The sequence below is a fragment of the Phyllostomus hastatus genome, unplaced genomic scaffold (assembly GCF_019186645.2).
Source record: "Phyllostomus hastatus isolate PE091 unplaced genomic scaffold, TTU_PhHast_1.1 phas_contig_1, whole genome shotgun sequence".
NCBI lineage: Eukaryota > Metazoa > Chordata > Mammalia > Chiroptera > Phyllostomidae > Phyllostomus > Phyllostomus hastatus.
Genome location: NW_025333498.1, coordinates 12,921,729 through 12,939,422, shown reverse-complemented (window position 1 = coordinate 12,939,422; position 17,694 = coordinate 12,921,729). Strand labels below are relative to the sequence as shown.

Sequence of the window (17,694 nt, the reverse complement as noted above, 5' to 3'; positions counted from 1 at the left end):
TAACCTAGTTGTCACATTGATATTTTACAGAAATATTTTAGCTGTACAGCCCAATTAGATGCAACGCTTGTTACATTTCCACAGGTTATGTATAACGTTTCCTGATGGCAACTGGAGTCAGCCATGGGTGTGGACGGAACGAATGAGCTAACATGCGGTGTGATTTCAGGAATATGAGGAAAACCCTGATATTCATGACACATCCTGTTCCACATGTTGGTTGGTACCAACTCTGTTAGCGGAGAATATTTATTTTAACTTAAGGCTCTATTTTTATAAAAACTCATATTATTTCCCCTCTATTCTACACTTTTAATTTTTTATTTATTGATTTTGTAGAGAGAGGGAGGAAGGGAGAGAGAAAGAAACATCAGTTTGTTGTTCCACTTATTTATGCACTTACTGGTTGATTCTTGTAGGTGCCCTGACCAGGGACTGAACCTGCAACCTTGGTGTATTGGGACGACACTCTACCCAACTGGGCTACCTGACCAGGGCCACTATTCCACTTTTGAAAAGCATCTAACTTAGATGTCAACCAAGGACAAGAAAGCTTTCAGGGCTAGAGGAATCTGAAGCAGGTCCCACCAGTACAATACAGCAGGATGGAAAGACGCTTGCTCCACTGCTTGTATTTGAATAAAGAATAATTTATTGATAATTTGAAAGAATTATTCCCTAATGGTGGAATTTTGGGCATAGAAACTGCCCTGGGTGGGAAGGTCACGGACATGTGACATGGGTAAGAGTATCCTCCAAGTGTCATCAAAGTCACACCGGCAGCAGGCCCTGCCGCTTACTGACCATGCGAACTTAAGCAAGCACTCCAAGTCGCACTTTCATGTGTAGGAAATGGGCATATGGAGAGTGCTTTCCTCATAATGTTTTATGTTTTTCTAAAGTCACAGTGAGATGATGTATGTAAAGTGCGGGGCACACTGCCTGGCCACTATGCAGTCTTCTACAAAAGTGAGCAACTACCAGCACCATAATAATAACCAACCTGTAAGATAATGAATATTTAGGAAATCACACATTTTACTTGTTCAGGAAGTTTATGCTTTTATTTCACTATCAGCATAGGTTATGGTCTCTTGTGTAAACCGTACTTATTTAATTTTTAGTTTAGTTTAGACATAAAGTATGGAAGCAAAATGGTTCTACGGCTTAACAACTTTTTCTGATGCAAGAGAAACAAACACTCCACCACCTGATTCTGGCTGTGAAAACCGAACTGCACAGGCCTGTCCGATGGTGTTCTTACCCTGTCCCGCTTGTGGGCTTCCCCTCACCCACACTGGCACACAAGTAACAGAGCTGCATTCTAGTCGCTTCCAGTCTGGAACACAAGCGGCAGCTAAAAGGCTAAACCTGAGGGCCACGGCGGTCCTGAGTGGGAACAGCCTCTCATGGAGAGCTGGAACACAGCCCTCATCTAATTAAGAATTCCTGTGTCAGCTCTTGAACTTTCAGGGGTTCCTGTGCTAAAACCGAGTTAGGAGAACAGCAGATGGTTCTGTTGCTGCTAGCAGACGTCAGTAACATGAGCAGTAACAGAAAAAGACAAAATTAAGAAAACCAACTTGGAAAATTCTGACATTGTATCGAATTAGTCCATTTGGATTTAAAAAATAAGCATCTTGGGGGGCATTTTTAAAACCGGAGCCATTTACTAATGGACCATAAACTCCATTCACAGCGGAAATGCCAGAACAACCTTAACCTTTCAAAGGTACAACTTAGTCCCTTTAGAACCAAATGTAAACAGAATCAGATATTTTCCTCAATTTACTACAAAATCATAGTTGTTCAAAAACAATTTCTTTTGTACAGGTCCCAGAAATAAGGGTATTTTAAAACAGATTTTAAATGCACCCAAAAAGCACTAAAACACTGTGTTTTTGCAAATGCATCTTCTTAATTTTTCCTTCTCGGGTATTTGCATAGAAATGACTCTCCCATGTCTGCTCTGTGACGTGAAGTAAATAATATAGCTAGAAATAATCTACAGGTACATGGAGTAGATTATTCATGGTGCTTTCTGTTGTTTCAGAGAGTTGTCTGTACCCTGGGATTTGTTTAAACTTCACTACCTTTCTCTCTGTGTTCTGTGGCCTTTCATGTGCCCGAAAAAACAAAGCCTGGAGGCTTATCAAGAATGCCATTGTGTTTTCCTGGAAAACTTGAACTCTACTATGCTTAGATAATAATAATAATAATTTTAAAAAAGCAACAACAAAGAAAATGACACATTCCCTAAGGCTTGATGAAAGCAAGAACATCGGGAAGTTTTTGAACCGAACAGAAGGATAAATAAACAGGAGTACTGAACTAACATTTGTTCACAGGATGAAGCCGAAGCAGAGACAGCTACTTCTGACTTGAAGAGTTTACACTCTTTCTTGCCTCAGAAACTGCTCACACTGCTTAATTCCACAGCCCCATTATTTCAAGGTTGACCTTAGATTCCACCTTCTCCATGAAAACTCCAGTTAAATTAATTTATCTTCTCCCTTGAACTTCCTTAAAGTACTTTCACTATCAATGTTTTTCATCTGGGGACTTAATCATCTAGGGCAGGGGTGTCCAACCTGCGGCCTGTGGGCTGCATGTGGCCCAAGATGGCTATGAATGCAGCCCAACAGCAAATCGTAAATTTACTTAAAACATTACGAGATTGTTTTTGTGATTACGTGTCGCAATGTATTTACTGTGTGGCCCAAGAAACTCCTCTTCTTCCAGTGTGGTGCAGAGATGGCAAATACTTGGACACCCCTGATCTAGGGCTTGATGTTGTGATTTCACTGTTATTTCATTGCTTCATGGGTCCACCAGGGTCAGTTCTCCCTGTGTTGTTGTACATTATAAATTTCTGGAGGCCGAAGATGTCTCGCATTTCTGTGTGTCCCTCCCACTCCCCAAGGCCGGGCACAGGGCCAGGCACACAGCAGACAAGGAGCTAGCCTAGCAGAGCACAGCCATTCTGGTACTAACGCAACATGGTTCCTGCAAATCCTGCAAGAGCCACGGCTGTGAGTTGATAAGAAATTACTGAGTGGTCCTTTTCAGTCAGATAGAAAGTGACTTTTACCATTCTTGTAACTCTCCCCCCAAAACTGGGGTTTTGCAGTATGGCTAACAGTGGAAGGGCATGTGGCGTGTGGTGTACAGGTGTGGCACAGATGCACCTGCTGGAGCCAGGGTCCCAGCTCCACTGCTCCCCAGCTGTGTGGCAAATGATCTGTGTGTGCACTTGTTTCCTCCTTTGTAAAATGGGGATTAAAAATAATAGGAGCTAATAATCGTTCAACACTGTGTGAAGCCCTGTTTCTAAGTTCTTTAAGTATTTAACTCATTGATTCCTCACACCCATCTTAGGAGGTAGGCATTATTGCTACCCCATTTTGCAAGTGAAGAAACTGAGACAGAGGGAGGGGTATACACTTTCCCAGAATTACACACGTAAGCAGCAACACTGCAATTCATATCCAGGCAGGCAGAACTTACCAGCTCAACTTCTAAGGTGTGTTGCCTCTCTAAAATTTATCTGACATGTTTATTTTTTTAAGGATTAAACTAATTGATACATTTAAATAATTTCAATATATTTAATATTTGATTTTAATATTAAATTTTAATAAGTGGTTGACACGTAGCAATCACTCAATGAAAGCCCATTGTATCATGTTTATACGTATGTCATGTTTAGGTTCCAAAACTCTTACAATTAATTCAGACAAAAATTATTCAGCAATCCCTGACTAGTGTGGCTCAGTGGGTTGGGTGCCATCTCACAAAGTGAAAGGTCACCAGTTCAATTCCCAGTCAGGACACGTGCCTGGGTTGTGGGCCAGATTCCCAGAAGAGGGCATGCAAGAGGCAACTGGTCAATGTTTTTCTCTCACATCGATGTTTCTCTCCCTCCCTTTCTCCTTCCCTTCCTCTCTCTTTAAAAATATATAAATAAAATCTTTAAATATATTATTTTAAAAAATCTTAATTATTCAGATAATAACTTAAAACGTGCCAACACAATCTCTGCCCAGAGGGAAGCTTACACTCTTAGGAGAATGATATACAAATATAAAAATATTAAGCAAACCAATGATAAAAGCAACACTAACTGGTGAGTAAAAGCTCATTAGAGCTATAGGGGGCAAATGCAGATTGTCCTTGCCCCACCCACAGAGTCTTATCTCCTAGGGCTTTAGGTACCCGAGATGATTCTGATATAAATACTTATAAACCACACTCCAAACACATTGTATAGACTGCACCTGAGTGAGTGCCATATTAGAGTGTGAGACGGTACTCATAATATAATGAGGTGCTGATTGAGAAGCCCAGTGGAAACAAATGGAGAGAGATGGAGCTGAAGCTCAGGGAATGTTTCCCAGAGGAGGGGGACCTAACATTCCAAAACAAGGATATCAATAATGCACTCAGAAACCTACCCTCCAGCTCAGTTAAAAGACTAATAACACATATCAGAAAAACTAATAGTATGAATAATTTATCGATTCCATCATGTTCTCCTAGGAGCCTAAATGTTCTGTACATTAATAATTGAGTCTTCTTAAAACAGAACTGTTGTGAGCAAGAAGAGCATAGTATGTTAATACCATTAAATCATTGCTTTCATTTTTTCCCCTGAAAGTCCTTTTTTGCATGCTTCTTTTATTATTACACAGAGATAATGGATTCCTGCACTTATGTAATGGATATATGTATTCATTCATTCATTCATTCATTCATTCTACAAACATTTATTGAATGTATAATCCAAGCACAGCATTAGGCCCTAGGGTTAGAAACATGATTCTTATGCCAGCCAGGATGAGAACTATATTCGCCATCTAATGAAGAGGACAAAAATGAAACACACATGAGTTTTCCATGAGACAGGTACTATAGTAGGTACAGATAGGCTACAAGTTACAGAGGGGACTCAGAGGAGGACTGGTCAAAAGCATACACAGGGAGCATTCTAGAAAGATTTCAGAGAGCAATAATAAATTTCTTACTGTCAAATCAAAAGGCAGATTCCTTAAACATGCTGCTGCTTCCAACACCATTCAATATTGTCTTGAAATTTCCTTTTCTATAAACTTTTGTGATGAAACCTTTAATATTTTTGCCTCTAATTTTCCATGGTCCCTTTTCCAATTCCTTGATGGCACTTCTACTCAAGTCTATGAATGTGGTTCTTTAACCGTAATTGTTACTTTTGGTTTGGCCAGAGATTCTTACTCCTTATTGTGCTTCAAAATTACTGCAAAATCCTTTTAAAAATGTACAGGTGCCCCAGCCTTCCCTTGACTCTTGGGGTTCAGGGCCAGGATACATGGGTCATGTGTTTTCTTTTCAGGCTCCCAGGTGATTCTTAATGCCCGCCAGGAGGAGCACTACCTGCTTAGGCCTTCTTTCCTCTAAGTGTTGAAAGTGGAGTTTGTTCATTGCTGTATTATTCCCACTCATTGGTTTTCTGAACTGGCTACAGCTCTGGGCCTGGAAATAGCCATCCGCCCAAGAACAGAAGAGCAAGAAGTCAGCTTTCCAGACTTCTCTACCCTTAATAACATGGATCCAGTCTACTGTAGCCATCTGGGATCTCAAAGCTGCATCACACTCCTCTTTTCCTTGGTCACTTGTGTATGACCCTCTGGTCATCTGCCCTTTTTAAAATCTCTCTGCTCCTCCTCCTTCAAAACTTCACAACTGATTCTTATGGAAATATAGATTCATAGTAAACAATCTGTTTACTTATTCTCACAGCCTCCACTATTTAAATGAAGGTTGCTCACTTTCCCTAACCCGGGTTTCTCCCATGCTAACAAAGCATCACCCTTTTGCTTCAGTCAAATTTATTAGAGGAATGAATGAACAATGAATAACAAATTAATTACGTATAAAATTATTCATAAAGTACTTCCAGAATTCACATTCAGACAATTTACCATTTAATTACTGCCTTCTGTCAGCCTTTCAAATTATATTAATACAAAGTTTTCTTTTCATTATTTCAAAATGCTTATGTTAGTTCAGTTGTTTAAAAAACATTACATTTTTAAGTGATATCAATTGCAATATTGCCAAACACATACACAAATACATTTACACATATACAATTTTTTTACAAATATTAAATTAGAAAAATATTTCTACTTCTTTGACAGTGTCTAATAACATCACTTTATTAAGTTCCTTCAAACATGGCTATTAGAAATATTTTGGTCTAATTTCTTTCATTCCTTGTTCCTGAAAAAAATCTCCTCTCATAATTATCCTTTTCAGGTCCTACATACATTTTCTTGGTTATAAGCAGACCTCTCCTGAGCTTAAAAAAATAAACAAACTCTATTTTCATTCCCAGAAGATTTAGCTTTCTTTAGTCTTTAAATCTGCACTATTCAATATGGTAGCCACTAGCCACTTAAAATGCAGTTCGTTCAAATTGTGATGTGCTATGAAGTACATACTGAATTTTGAAGAGTTAATACATAAAAATTTTTAAATGTCAATAGCTTTTATAACGATTACATGTTAAATGATAATATTTTAGATATATTGGGATAAATTAAGCATTTTTAATTAAATTCTTTTTAAATTGTGCTAATGGGTGAGCTTTGGTAATCTGCGGCTTTCAAAGAACTGGCTCATTTCATGTAGTTGTCGAATTTATGTGCAGAGTTGTTCCTAGTATTCCCATCTAATATTCCAATGGGGTTCACAGTGATGCCCCATCTTTCATGCCTAATACTGCCAATTTTTTTCTTCTCTCATTTGTCCTTTCTCCGTCTGGCTAGAGGCTTACCAATTTTATTCAGCTTTTCCTTTTTCTCTTTTTTTGTTTGTTTGTTTTCAATTTCATTGATTTCTGCTCTCCTCTTCCTTTTTTTCCTTCATTCTGCCTGCTTTGGTTTCAATTTGCTCTTATTTTCTGGTTTCTTAGGGTAGAAACTTAGATTGTTGACTTGAGACATTTGTGCTTTTCTAATATAAGTGTTAATGCTCTAAAATTTATATGTAACTATTAGAAAATTTAAAATTACATGTGACTTGCATTTCTGGTTTGCATTACGTATTTCTATTTGTTGCTGCTCTGAGAAGTATAACACATTAGCAAAGGGTTTTCTTTCCAACACATTAATAAATGTTTCATAGGCAATAGGATCAATGAATCAAAGAATGTCAGGCTCCCAGAAAGCTGTGTGCAATAGCCTTGGGTGGACTGGGTTTCTCTAGTTCCAATTATGTAAAAACTTGGGATATGTTTTGAGCTGAAACTTTTTTTTTGACCTGGCAGGGCCACATGAGGCCAGTTTATTGCAGTTAACTACATAGTACTCTCTATATTTTTGTCTATTATTTTTCATAAAGAAAATTAAAACACACACAAACCCAAAGGGGACCACTGAGCTGAAATTTAAATTAAAAATAAATGTCCTATGACTAAATTTGAAAGCTTGTGGTTCTTGAATTCCCCGAATACTAACAGAGTAGTTAGGATTTAAGAAAATTTGATCACCATCTATACAATCTAAGTGAAGGAGCTGAAAGGTGAGACTGCTTTCTCATCACCTCCTCTATCTTCTCATTTCACTGGCTTGACTCAATGCCTGAAATTTGTACCATGGGAGCCTCCTGAAAGATCCTCCAACTGAAACCTGGGGCTTTGGTTCCCTCACTCTGTTGGGCATGTCCCACCACAGTGTCTGTGTTACCAAGCAGCTTGGAGAACAGAGGGAAGTAAACAACAATGTGAATTTATCACAAGCTCTGAGACCACCGTTCTCCAGTCAGGGAGATGTTCCCCTTCTCTTAGGTTTAGGCACCTGCTTGGCTGCCTCCACCTTCACCATCACTGCTGCCTTTAGGGCAGCAGCCCCCAACCTTTTTGGCACCAGGCACAGGTTTCGTGGAAGACAATTTTCCATGGCACCAGGGGTGGAGCATGGTTTCAGGATCATTGAAGTGCCTTATATTCAAGCTCACCTCCTGCTTGTTCCTAACAGGCCTGGACTGGTACCAGTCCATGGCCCAGAGGTTGGGGACCTCTGCTTTAGGGGATTGCCTAGGATGGGACAGAGAATAAAAAAACAAAAAGCAAAAACAAATGATAGGTATTTATTCCCTTTCTGACCCATGGAATTCCTTTCTACTGCTCAGACCTGAAAGAGGAGACTTTCGTGGAGCTTGTGTTGTCCACATCTGGTATGTTCCTCACAGTGTCAACCTGCCATTGAATCCAAGCTGGGCAACATTGGAGAGAGAGAAAACAGCACTGCTGGGTGGGTGGTATTTGGAATTCTGTTGCCTTTCCCTAATCTACCTGCTAGACTCTATTTTTCAGCATCCTCAGCAAACACACATTCTGTCAGAGTTTATGGGTAGAGGGTGTTTAACCAATCTTGCCTGGAACTGGAACTGGTATTCAATTTTAAGACATTTTTTAAAATTTTATTTTATTGATCAGTTGAATTAGGCTTCTGTCCAAGATGGAGGCATAGGTAGATATGCTTCACTTCCTCGCACAACAAAAAAAGAAGGATAACAACCAATTTAAAAACAAAAACAACCAGAAATGCCAGAAAATCAAACTGTATGGAAGTCCAACAACTAAGGAGTTAAAGAAACATTCATCCAGACTGGTAGGAGAGGCAGAGATGGGAAGCTGGGGCAAGGAGGATGCATAGCAAGGCAGCAGCTGATGAACTGGAGTGGCCGAGGTGGTGGCTGGCCAGTCTAGGTAGCCCACATTCATGTGTGGATAAGCTGGGAGGAACAACTGGGGAGTGAGACAGACTGAGAAACCCAGTGTGCCAGTGTAGGGAAACAAAGCCTCAAAACCTCTGGCTGTAAAAAACCATGGGGGCTGTGGTTGCAGGAGAAACTGCCAGTCTTACAGGAGAGTTCATTGGAGGGGCCTACAGAATGCTAGAATGTACACAAACCCACCTACCCAGGAATCAGCACCTGAAAGGGCACAACCTGTTTGTGGGAAGTGAGGGAAGGGACTGAAAGCAGGGTGAGAGCCAAGCAAAGTCACTACTCCCTCTCTGACCCCTCGCCCACATACAGCATCACAACTTGGTGAAGTGGGCTGCCCCACCCTGGTGAATGCCTACAGCTCTGCCCCTTAAAATGGAACAGGTGTGCCAACACAAAGAGATACGGTCCAAATGAAGGAACAGATCAAAACTCCAGAAAAAGAACTAAGTGATGAGGAGACAGACAACCTAGCATATGCAGAGTTCAAAACACTGGTAATAAGGATGCTCACAGAAATGGTTGAGTATGGTCGCAAAAATAGAGGAAGAGTGCAGGCTATACAAAGTAAAATAAAGAAAAATACACAGGGAACCAAGAGTGAAGGGAAGGAAACTGGGACTCAAATGAATGATTTGGAACAGAATGAAGAAATAAACATCGAACTGGAACAGAATGAAGGAAAAATAATTCAGAAAAATGAGGAGAGGCTTAAGAACCTCTGGGACAACTTTAAACGCTCCAATATGCAGATCATAGAGGTGCCAGAAGGAGAAGAGGAAAAGCAATAAATTGAAAACTTATTTGAACAAATAATGAAGGAAAACTTCTTTAGTCTGGTGAAGGAACTAGACATGCAAGTCCAGGACACTCAGAGAGTCCCAAAGAAGTTGGATCCAAAGAAAAACATACCAAGACACATCATAATTAAATTGCCCAAGATTAAAGATAAGGAGAGAATCTTAAAAGCCGCAAGAGAAAAGGAAACAGTTACCTACAAAGGAGTTCCCATTAGACTATCAGCTGATTTCTCAAAAGAAATCTTATAAGCAACAAGGTGCTGGAAAGAAGTATTCAAAGTCATGAAAAACAAGGACCTACATCCAAGATTACTCTATCTAGAAAGGCTATCATTTAGAATGGAAAGGAAGATAAAGTACTTCCCATATAAGGTCAAGGTAAGGGAGTTCATTATCACCAAGCCCTTATTATATGAAATGTTAAAGGGACTTATCTGAGAAAAATAAGATCAAAACTATAAACAGTAAAATGACAACAAACTCACAACTACCAACAACCGAACCTAAAAAAAAATCAATAAAAATTGATTATGCTATCACAGTTGTCCCAATTTTTCCCCATTTGTCCCCCTCCACCCAGCACCCTCCCAGTCCCTCAGGGCATCTCCATACCATTGTTCACATCCAAGGGTCATGTGTATAAGTTTAGGAAGTACAAATAGGTAGTTATAGAATAGTCATGGGAATGTAAAGTACAATATAGGAAATGGAGTAAACAATTTTTTTTTAAGGAAAAAAATCTACAGTAATCTGCCCTGGCTGGCATAGCTCAGTGGATTCAGCACAGGCTGTGAACCAAAGAGCCACTGGTTTGATTCTCAGTCAGGGCACATGTCTGGGTTGTGGGCCAGGTCCCCAGTGGAGGCCATGTGAGAGGCAACCACACATTGATGTTTCTCTCCCTCTCTTTCTCCCTCCCTTCCCGTCTCTAAAAATAAATTTAAAAATATTTTTAAAAAGTCTATGGTACTCTCACTCAAGTCCCTGAACTTCAAGTATGTAGTAGGAGGGAGACAGAATATTTGGGAAATTTAGAGGGCAGAGCTAACCATAGAACCAGAAGAAGTTTGCCTTATTCTCCTGAGGACTAATAACTAGATGGGTCTGTTATGAGAATGGTACAGCCATGTCACTTGAAAATCTCTTGAGATTTTTGACATATTAATCCATTAAAATATACCTAAGACAAAGTCTACAGTTTAGAAAAGATGCATTCTGTTAAGGCTACTCAGGTAATAATCATAGTGGACTTCAAACAAATGAACAAACAAACAACAATCCCCTCATTCTCATTTAAGTACAATACACACATCTTTTCAGTAGTAGAAAGACCTGCTGCCTTTTGAACAGAATGCAGAAAGCATATTTGTATCTTAGCATTTTATCTAGCTCAGCAGTATTAAAGGCTGGGAGTGAAGGTGAGTGGGTCCTGTGCTACTGTCTTATCTCAGCCACCCCCCATTTACATTTCCTGAACTGTCAGTCAAATCTCAGACCAAGACCTTTGTCGTAACAAATAAGATCTATGGGTTCTACTTGCCATAAGAAATATTTGTAGACATATAAAGGAGAACTACTTTCTAAGTAAATAATTAATAGCCTGGAAACTACAGGCCTACAGTCTCAAAAATGCTTATTGTAATCCTGGCTTTTGACCCAGGTTTCAAATAGGAATGTGTTTGGTGACAAATAACACAAAGCCCAACCAACCTGCTTAAACATGTAAGAACTTGTCTATGTCACAGCAAGAAGCCTGGGGTTCGGCATAACCTTCCACAGTATGAAAGAAGCATAAACAATCACCTTATAAACACAGTCCCCAATTGTTGGGTATTATTTTGTTTTCAGTTAGGTTATTCTATTAAAACACCTGTAAAAGATGCTCAATGTCATAGCCAAGCATCTTCATATCTATGCCCTCACAGTGTTATTTCATACTTTGGAAGATTATGCCAAACCCACGCCTCTTTTTGTGACACAAACTCTTGGGTGTTTAAGCCAGTGTTGGTTGGGCTTTATGGTATTTGTCATGAAATAAACACCAGGTAACTAGCCACCATAGCTGTTGCCTTCTATTCCCATTACCTATTGCTGTGTAACAAGCCCTTGCAAATTCTGATGACCTAAAATCACAATTATTTATTTTGCTCATGATTCTCAGTGTGGGCAGAACTCAGTGGGGAAGATTTGTCTCTGCTCCACGAAGGTCAGCTGGGAAGCCCTACCAGGCCTGGACACTCTCCTTCCAACACGGGCTCAGAGGGCTCACTCACATGACTGACAGCAGGGATCTCAGCCAGAGCTGTTGCCAGGACCCTCGGTTCCTCTCCATACGGACCTCATACAGTGCTGCTTGACTTCCCCACAAGTTGGTTGCGTTCCAAGAGTGACTATTTGAAATCACAGGAATTAAAAGCCGGCAGACTCTTGAGACTGGGCCCAGAAACTGCCACAGCATCATCTGGGCTGTATTCTTTTGGTCAAAGCAGTCCCAGAGTCTGTGCAGTTTTAAGGGAAGGGGCATAGACTCCACTTCTCAATAGGAGGAGTACTGAAAAACTGCATGGATGTTCTAATCTACCATAATCTTCCACTGTAATGAGTCCTCAAGACTTGTCAAAAAGTTGTGTTTGCTACAACCAGACCATGCTCTGTTCCCTGCAGAAATGTGGAAGATGCCTCTCTGTCTCCTTGACTCTGTGTCACTTGGTGTTGCATCCAATAATATTGGAAGATGATGCTACTATTTAAAATTTCTTGGGGAGGGGTGGCTGGGTTGATGGTAGGTGGGGTGGGTGACGGTATGGGAGATGGACATTAAGAGGTCAGCGGCTAAAGACTTATGCAAAGTCAAAAGTCCTTTTTACTGGAAATCTCATATTCTTAGACCCTCATGCAGAGGAAGCATGGCCCATGATCCCATGACATACTGTGGTTAAGATATACAATAGATACGAAGCTTCCCTCATCTTACAGATAAAATGCCTGAGGTCCAGAAGGCTAATCCATAGCCAGAAGACTGGTTTAAAAGAACAAAAAGACTCTAGAATCCAGAACAAGTACCCTTTGAAGATGCATCCTCTTAAAGGAAAAACCCTTTTCCAACTGAGCTCCTGAGTAGATTCAAGTATACAAATTTCAGCAGAGTTGTTAGGAAGAGCTGAATTGCTCTGTCAAAGAAAGCATTCTCTGTAGAGTTGTCAGCCTGGACAGAGGTAGTGGTGAGGGAAGAAAGAGGTGGCCCGAGAGACCCAGATGGCCGTGATCTTCTACCACCCACAGTTCCTCAGTGGACCTGAAAATCATGGCTGGCTACCAACTGTTAGTGAGACCTGGAAAAGAGATATAGTTTCAAGTCCACATTAACTCCAGGAACAGGTGTCTGTGAAGGAGCTAGAGGCACTGGAGACCATGGGAGAGTAAACCTCTAAGGTTGGGCAAGAATTGCGAGGAAGCACTTGGGTTTCCACAATTCATGGAAAACTTACAATCTCAAGTTGTTAGCCAAATTATATAATTAAAGCTAAAGCATAGATCTTTTGATTCCTGTTTCAGTGCTCTTTCCCACCATAATGTGGTTTCATAGATACACAGAGGACTTCCTGGTGGCCAGGGACTGAAGACAGCACAGAACCCAGAGCAAGCAGCTGTCTAAACAGGAAAATAAATTCTGGATTCAAAAGGACCCTGCTTCTGCACTAATTCTTTCTTGAACTTCTCAGTCTGATTTACCCAATTACTTTTACTATTTTCCAATCAGAAAACCACTATTAGCATAAATCAAATGGATCAGATCTGCTTCTAAATCTAGGGAGCAAGTATAAATTCCGGCCACGATGTTCAAAGAAGCCATGTTAAAGTACTGAAAACACAGCATGTCTAGTCCTTGCAGGCCTCTGAATCCAACCCCTTTGATCTTAGTGATGACACTCATTTGCCTGTGAGGATTATTACTCACAGGACTAGGTATTTATTACTCACAGGACTGCTGCATCATGGGTCTCCATCCTCAGAAGGGGAAACCACTTGGGTTTAATGCTTTACCTGTCACTGTCTTAAAGTTCCTAACAATTTTATCTTTGAACGTATGTTTTACAAGTGAAGACTAATGGGACGACAGAGGAAGTGCTGGGGGACTGGAGCCTCACTGCACACGTCATCCTTCCTCCTGGGGATAGTCTCTTCGCTATCCTGTCTGCGTCCCGCCCCTGCTCGGTGACCTCTGTCATCTGCCCCGGCAGGGGTCAGGACACAGCTCAGTGCAATGTGCACTGAGCTGTGCCGAGGCCCAGTGCCTGAGGGTCTGTACTCGCCCCACGCACATCCTCATGCTTCAAGGAGCTACACATCAAATAGCAGGTTAAAAAACAACAACAAAAAAATACCATGACTGGTCAAGAAAAAGCTTTATCCTGCTTTTTGAACAGGGAGTCCAAATTTTCATTTTGCACTGGGCCCCACAAATGACATAGCTGGCTCTGATTAGATATGTTATCTGGTAATCACAAGCCAATAGTATTTTTAGATTCTTAACTAAATAACTATAACACATGTGGAATAACAACTCTGATTTACTAAGTGTTTTTTTTTTGTTTTTTTGTTTTTTTTGCTTTGAAGAACTCTTAATAGTAAACACAAAATCAGATATTTTCAATAGTTCAACAGAAGGGAAAAAACCCTCCGTATTACCCTTGCCAGCGGGTATCATTAACAATAGAAAGTCCGGATCTGTTTTTGTGACTTGACAGTATGATGCATGAAATGGAAAAATGATGGAATATTTTTTCACTGAGGCAGCCAGGAAAAAAATCACTTCTCCACAGTAACAATAATTACTCCGTATTTTCTATTGCAGTATGGAAAGTTTTTTTTTAAAAATCTTGTTACTTCTCTCCAACGTTGGTGTTTGCCTATGAATAACTGCAGTGCTTTTCCATGATCTCTCTAGGACTGCAGCAAAAGAGCCATAGACCAGTGACATCAAAGGAGTCAAGAGGAAATGTAAGAAGTGATGTTTTATTTGTTTTTAGTTTTGTATCTACATCATAACTTAGTATTTTTCTTACCTTAAGCTTGGCCAAAAGAAGTTCGTGATCATGAAGAAGTTTTTGGGTTTCATCTTGATTGCTACCAATTTCTAAAATATTGGGCTGTGAGTCAGCCAGCTGAAGTTGTACCCATGTGCCACACTAAAAATAAAAACAAAATGAAAAGCACTTTTAGTTCCTCTTGTTCCTTCCCTTTCACCCTTCTCCTCTCTTTTTTTTTTAGTTTCCAGTTTTGCTGTGAACACTTTATTCTTTACATAGGGATGGGCTTTAATAAACTGAAATACAACAGGTCTAATATAAATCATGCCCTGCCTTTTCCTTTTTTTATCCTTAAAGTAAGCTCTTTTCTCTTGGCATGCTGGATTTAAATTTAAAATTCCCATATGAGGAACACATACAATAGATTATATACTATTGAATATAACAAAATTACAAAATAATTTACATAACTGTACATTTTGTGAATGCCTTTTAGGCTGATCAGTGTCTTTCCATTGACCTTGGGAGTTAGTTTTTTTTTAATTTTATTTTAATCTTTGTTCAAGTACAGTTTTCTCCATAAATTAGTTTAACAAGAAAGAATAAACAACAGATGAAACAACTGATTTGCATCTTGTTTTGAAGCGAAAACATAACTTTTTCTAACTGTTGCTCTTGAGTGTTCAATAAAGTATGCAGGAAAATGTCAGTAAAACTAGACACATGTGACAACTGCCATTTGGAAGCAGCCACCGTGTTTTCCCCACTCAGGACTTTCACTGCTCAGACACAACTGATCACTGCATTTCCTGAGGAACTGCTTTTCTAAGAAGCAACAACTGATTAAGCAAGAGGTACCAGTAACGGGCACATGCCTGCACATGGGTGAATTGCTGAAATGAGAAAAACATATGTCTGTTCTAGATAATTAGTGTCCTGGGACGGTTTGGAAACAAGAGGCCCATATAGATCAGACACAGATACTTCTATCCCTTTAAGATGGACTTCGCACTTTGAATCGCTTAGGGTTTATTTTACAAGGATGGCAGTGAGTGAAGGGAGCTGGGGAGGGGAGACAAACAGAAAGTTCTTAGAAACACAATTTAGTTAAAATTGGAATTTCCAGTGTCATTTTAGAGGGTTTTTCCTTACTATCACTCTACCTCTGGCTCTCCTATGATTTATTCCATATGCATAATTCCTTATCCTGCTTTTAAAAATATTCCCTATTTGTGGGAAAGAAAGTTAACTTTTTTTGAACAGTGAGTTTGCCTCTTTACTTTCAGTGCTGAAATTTGCAGATACTCAAAGCATCATAAAATCACATGCAAATCATCAATTTTCGCTCCTTTTGCTTTAGGCATTCCCCTCCATGTCCACTCACTGCCTTTGAGGAGACGGAGAGGCATGGGACCCCACAGAAGTCCTGTTTCTGTGGGGCTAAGTCTCAACAGCACTGGGGAATGGCTGGCTGGGAACACACTGCACTCAGAGCCACAGAGGTAAATGGTTTTGCTCAATAATGCCAAGTGCTGCTTTCCTGCTATAATTTTCACATTAACATAAAAGTCACAGAATTAAGTGGTATTAAACAGACCTTTGTCATCCGTGCTGTAATCAAAGGCCAGAAAAGTCCTTCAGTTAAGCCTGGTGGGGTCCTGAAAGTAACTGGCTGGTAAGCACCAGCTTGTCTGCTGAATTCCCTTCATTAAACACTGGATTCCTTAGGTGGCAAACTGCCTAAATCCGAGTATAATGCTTCATGGGGTTTTGCATGAGAAATAAAATCATGGTTGTCTTCTTCAACCAAAACCCGTGTTATCATCTTTGCAAATGGGCAAACTGCTTGACATAAAATGTGTCATAAAAAATAAGCCCCCAGTGGCTTCAACTTCCTGCTGTTACGAGCAAATCTGACATATGCCCTTTGCACTTCCCCTGGCAGGGTCTTCATTCTCCCAACAATGTGACAAGGACTTACTAGTGCCTTCACCAGGTCACAGCCAGAGCCTCTTACTAGGTGTCCTCTGTGCTCCATCACGCTCGAAACAATGCCACCCCCTCTCTGCTGGGACCTTCCTCTTCCCTCCTCCTCCTCACACCCACTCTCAAAAGTCACAAATATTTCATAGGTCTGCTTGACTCCTCAGCCTGGCAGTCATGAATTTATAATCATGAATGCCTTGCCTTTAAAAACCAAATTGAAGATATATGGTTTAGTTCTCTGTTTTTTTAACCAAGCTGTTGTAAATGTTTTCTCACTAACTGAAAGAGAAACTGTAGCAACTGGTTGAAACTTTAAACAGGTTTCTCTTAGCTGCCGCTTTAAGAGAATACTAAGAGGTACTTGCTCTACAGTCTTCTATATGCTGTGTACTGCTGATTGTGTGGAATGTTCTTTAGGTTTATCATCACACATTGAGACGCCCACAGCCACACAGAAAAAAGAAAGTTGTTAGCTTACCTTTACGACAGCTATAACGATTTTGGAGTCCCCCGCCTGCACAGCTACTGAACTGACTGTTGTCGTAGAAAACTCCACGCCTGGACTTCCTTGGCTGGACATGGTACTTCAGAACCAGACTTTATACTTTGGGCAGCCTTTGTACAGATGTGCGTCTGCTGGTCATTTCAGAAGGCAACCACGGGGGTTACTTGGATTCATTCAGGGGAAGAGCTCAGCTCGCACTGATTACTCTGCCAGAAGGAAAGAACAGGAGGTTAAAAATAGACAACCCCATTGAGTTTATCATGAGGGAGAGAGAGAGAGGAGAGCCGGAGAGCATCGCCACACCCCTAGTATGGTAACGCTAAGTGCCTGTTATTTTTGCCATTATCTTAAATGTAGAGGGCAGTTTCTAGCTCTCTTCCTATCAGCTGACGTTTGATAGCAAACGGGAAAAAAATTACATTCTGTCAACCCAAATAAATTTTGCCATCGAATCTATACAGTTATAGTGGACTTTGAAACCAGCCAGTCATTGACCTGGATATCAACTTCTCAGGACTTCTGAAGTCTCTTCTATGCAAAGGAAAGCTCCCAAATACACTTTAAAAATAAGTTCTGGTATTTGGTTTTGGGATTGGGCAAGCTA

General features: G+C 40.3%; 1 protein-coding gene across 5 annotated transcripts in view; it reads right to left on the bottom strand.

Annotated features, from left to right (window-relative positions):
• The window catches only part of CCDC141 (coiled-coil domain containing 141), a 175,935-nt gene extending 158,593 nt beyond the window's left edge, over window positions 1-17,342 (bottom strand). For all 5 annotated transcript variants that reach the window (XM_045851162.1, XM_045851134.1, XM_045851306.1 and 2 more), the window contains exons 1-2: window positions 17,064-17,342; window positions 14,636-14,758 (exon numbers count right to left, since the gene is read on the bottom strand). In XM_045851162.1, coding sequence (XP_045707118.1) covers window positions 14,636-14,758; window positions 17,064-17,165 — 225 coding nt within the window. In that variant the 5' untranslated portion in view covers window positions 17,166-17,342. The remainder of the gene's footprint in view (window positions 1-14,635; window positions 14,759-17,063) is intronic.
• Between the last annotated feature and the right edge of the window lie 352 nt (window positions 17,343-17,694).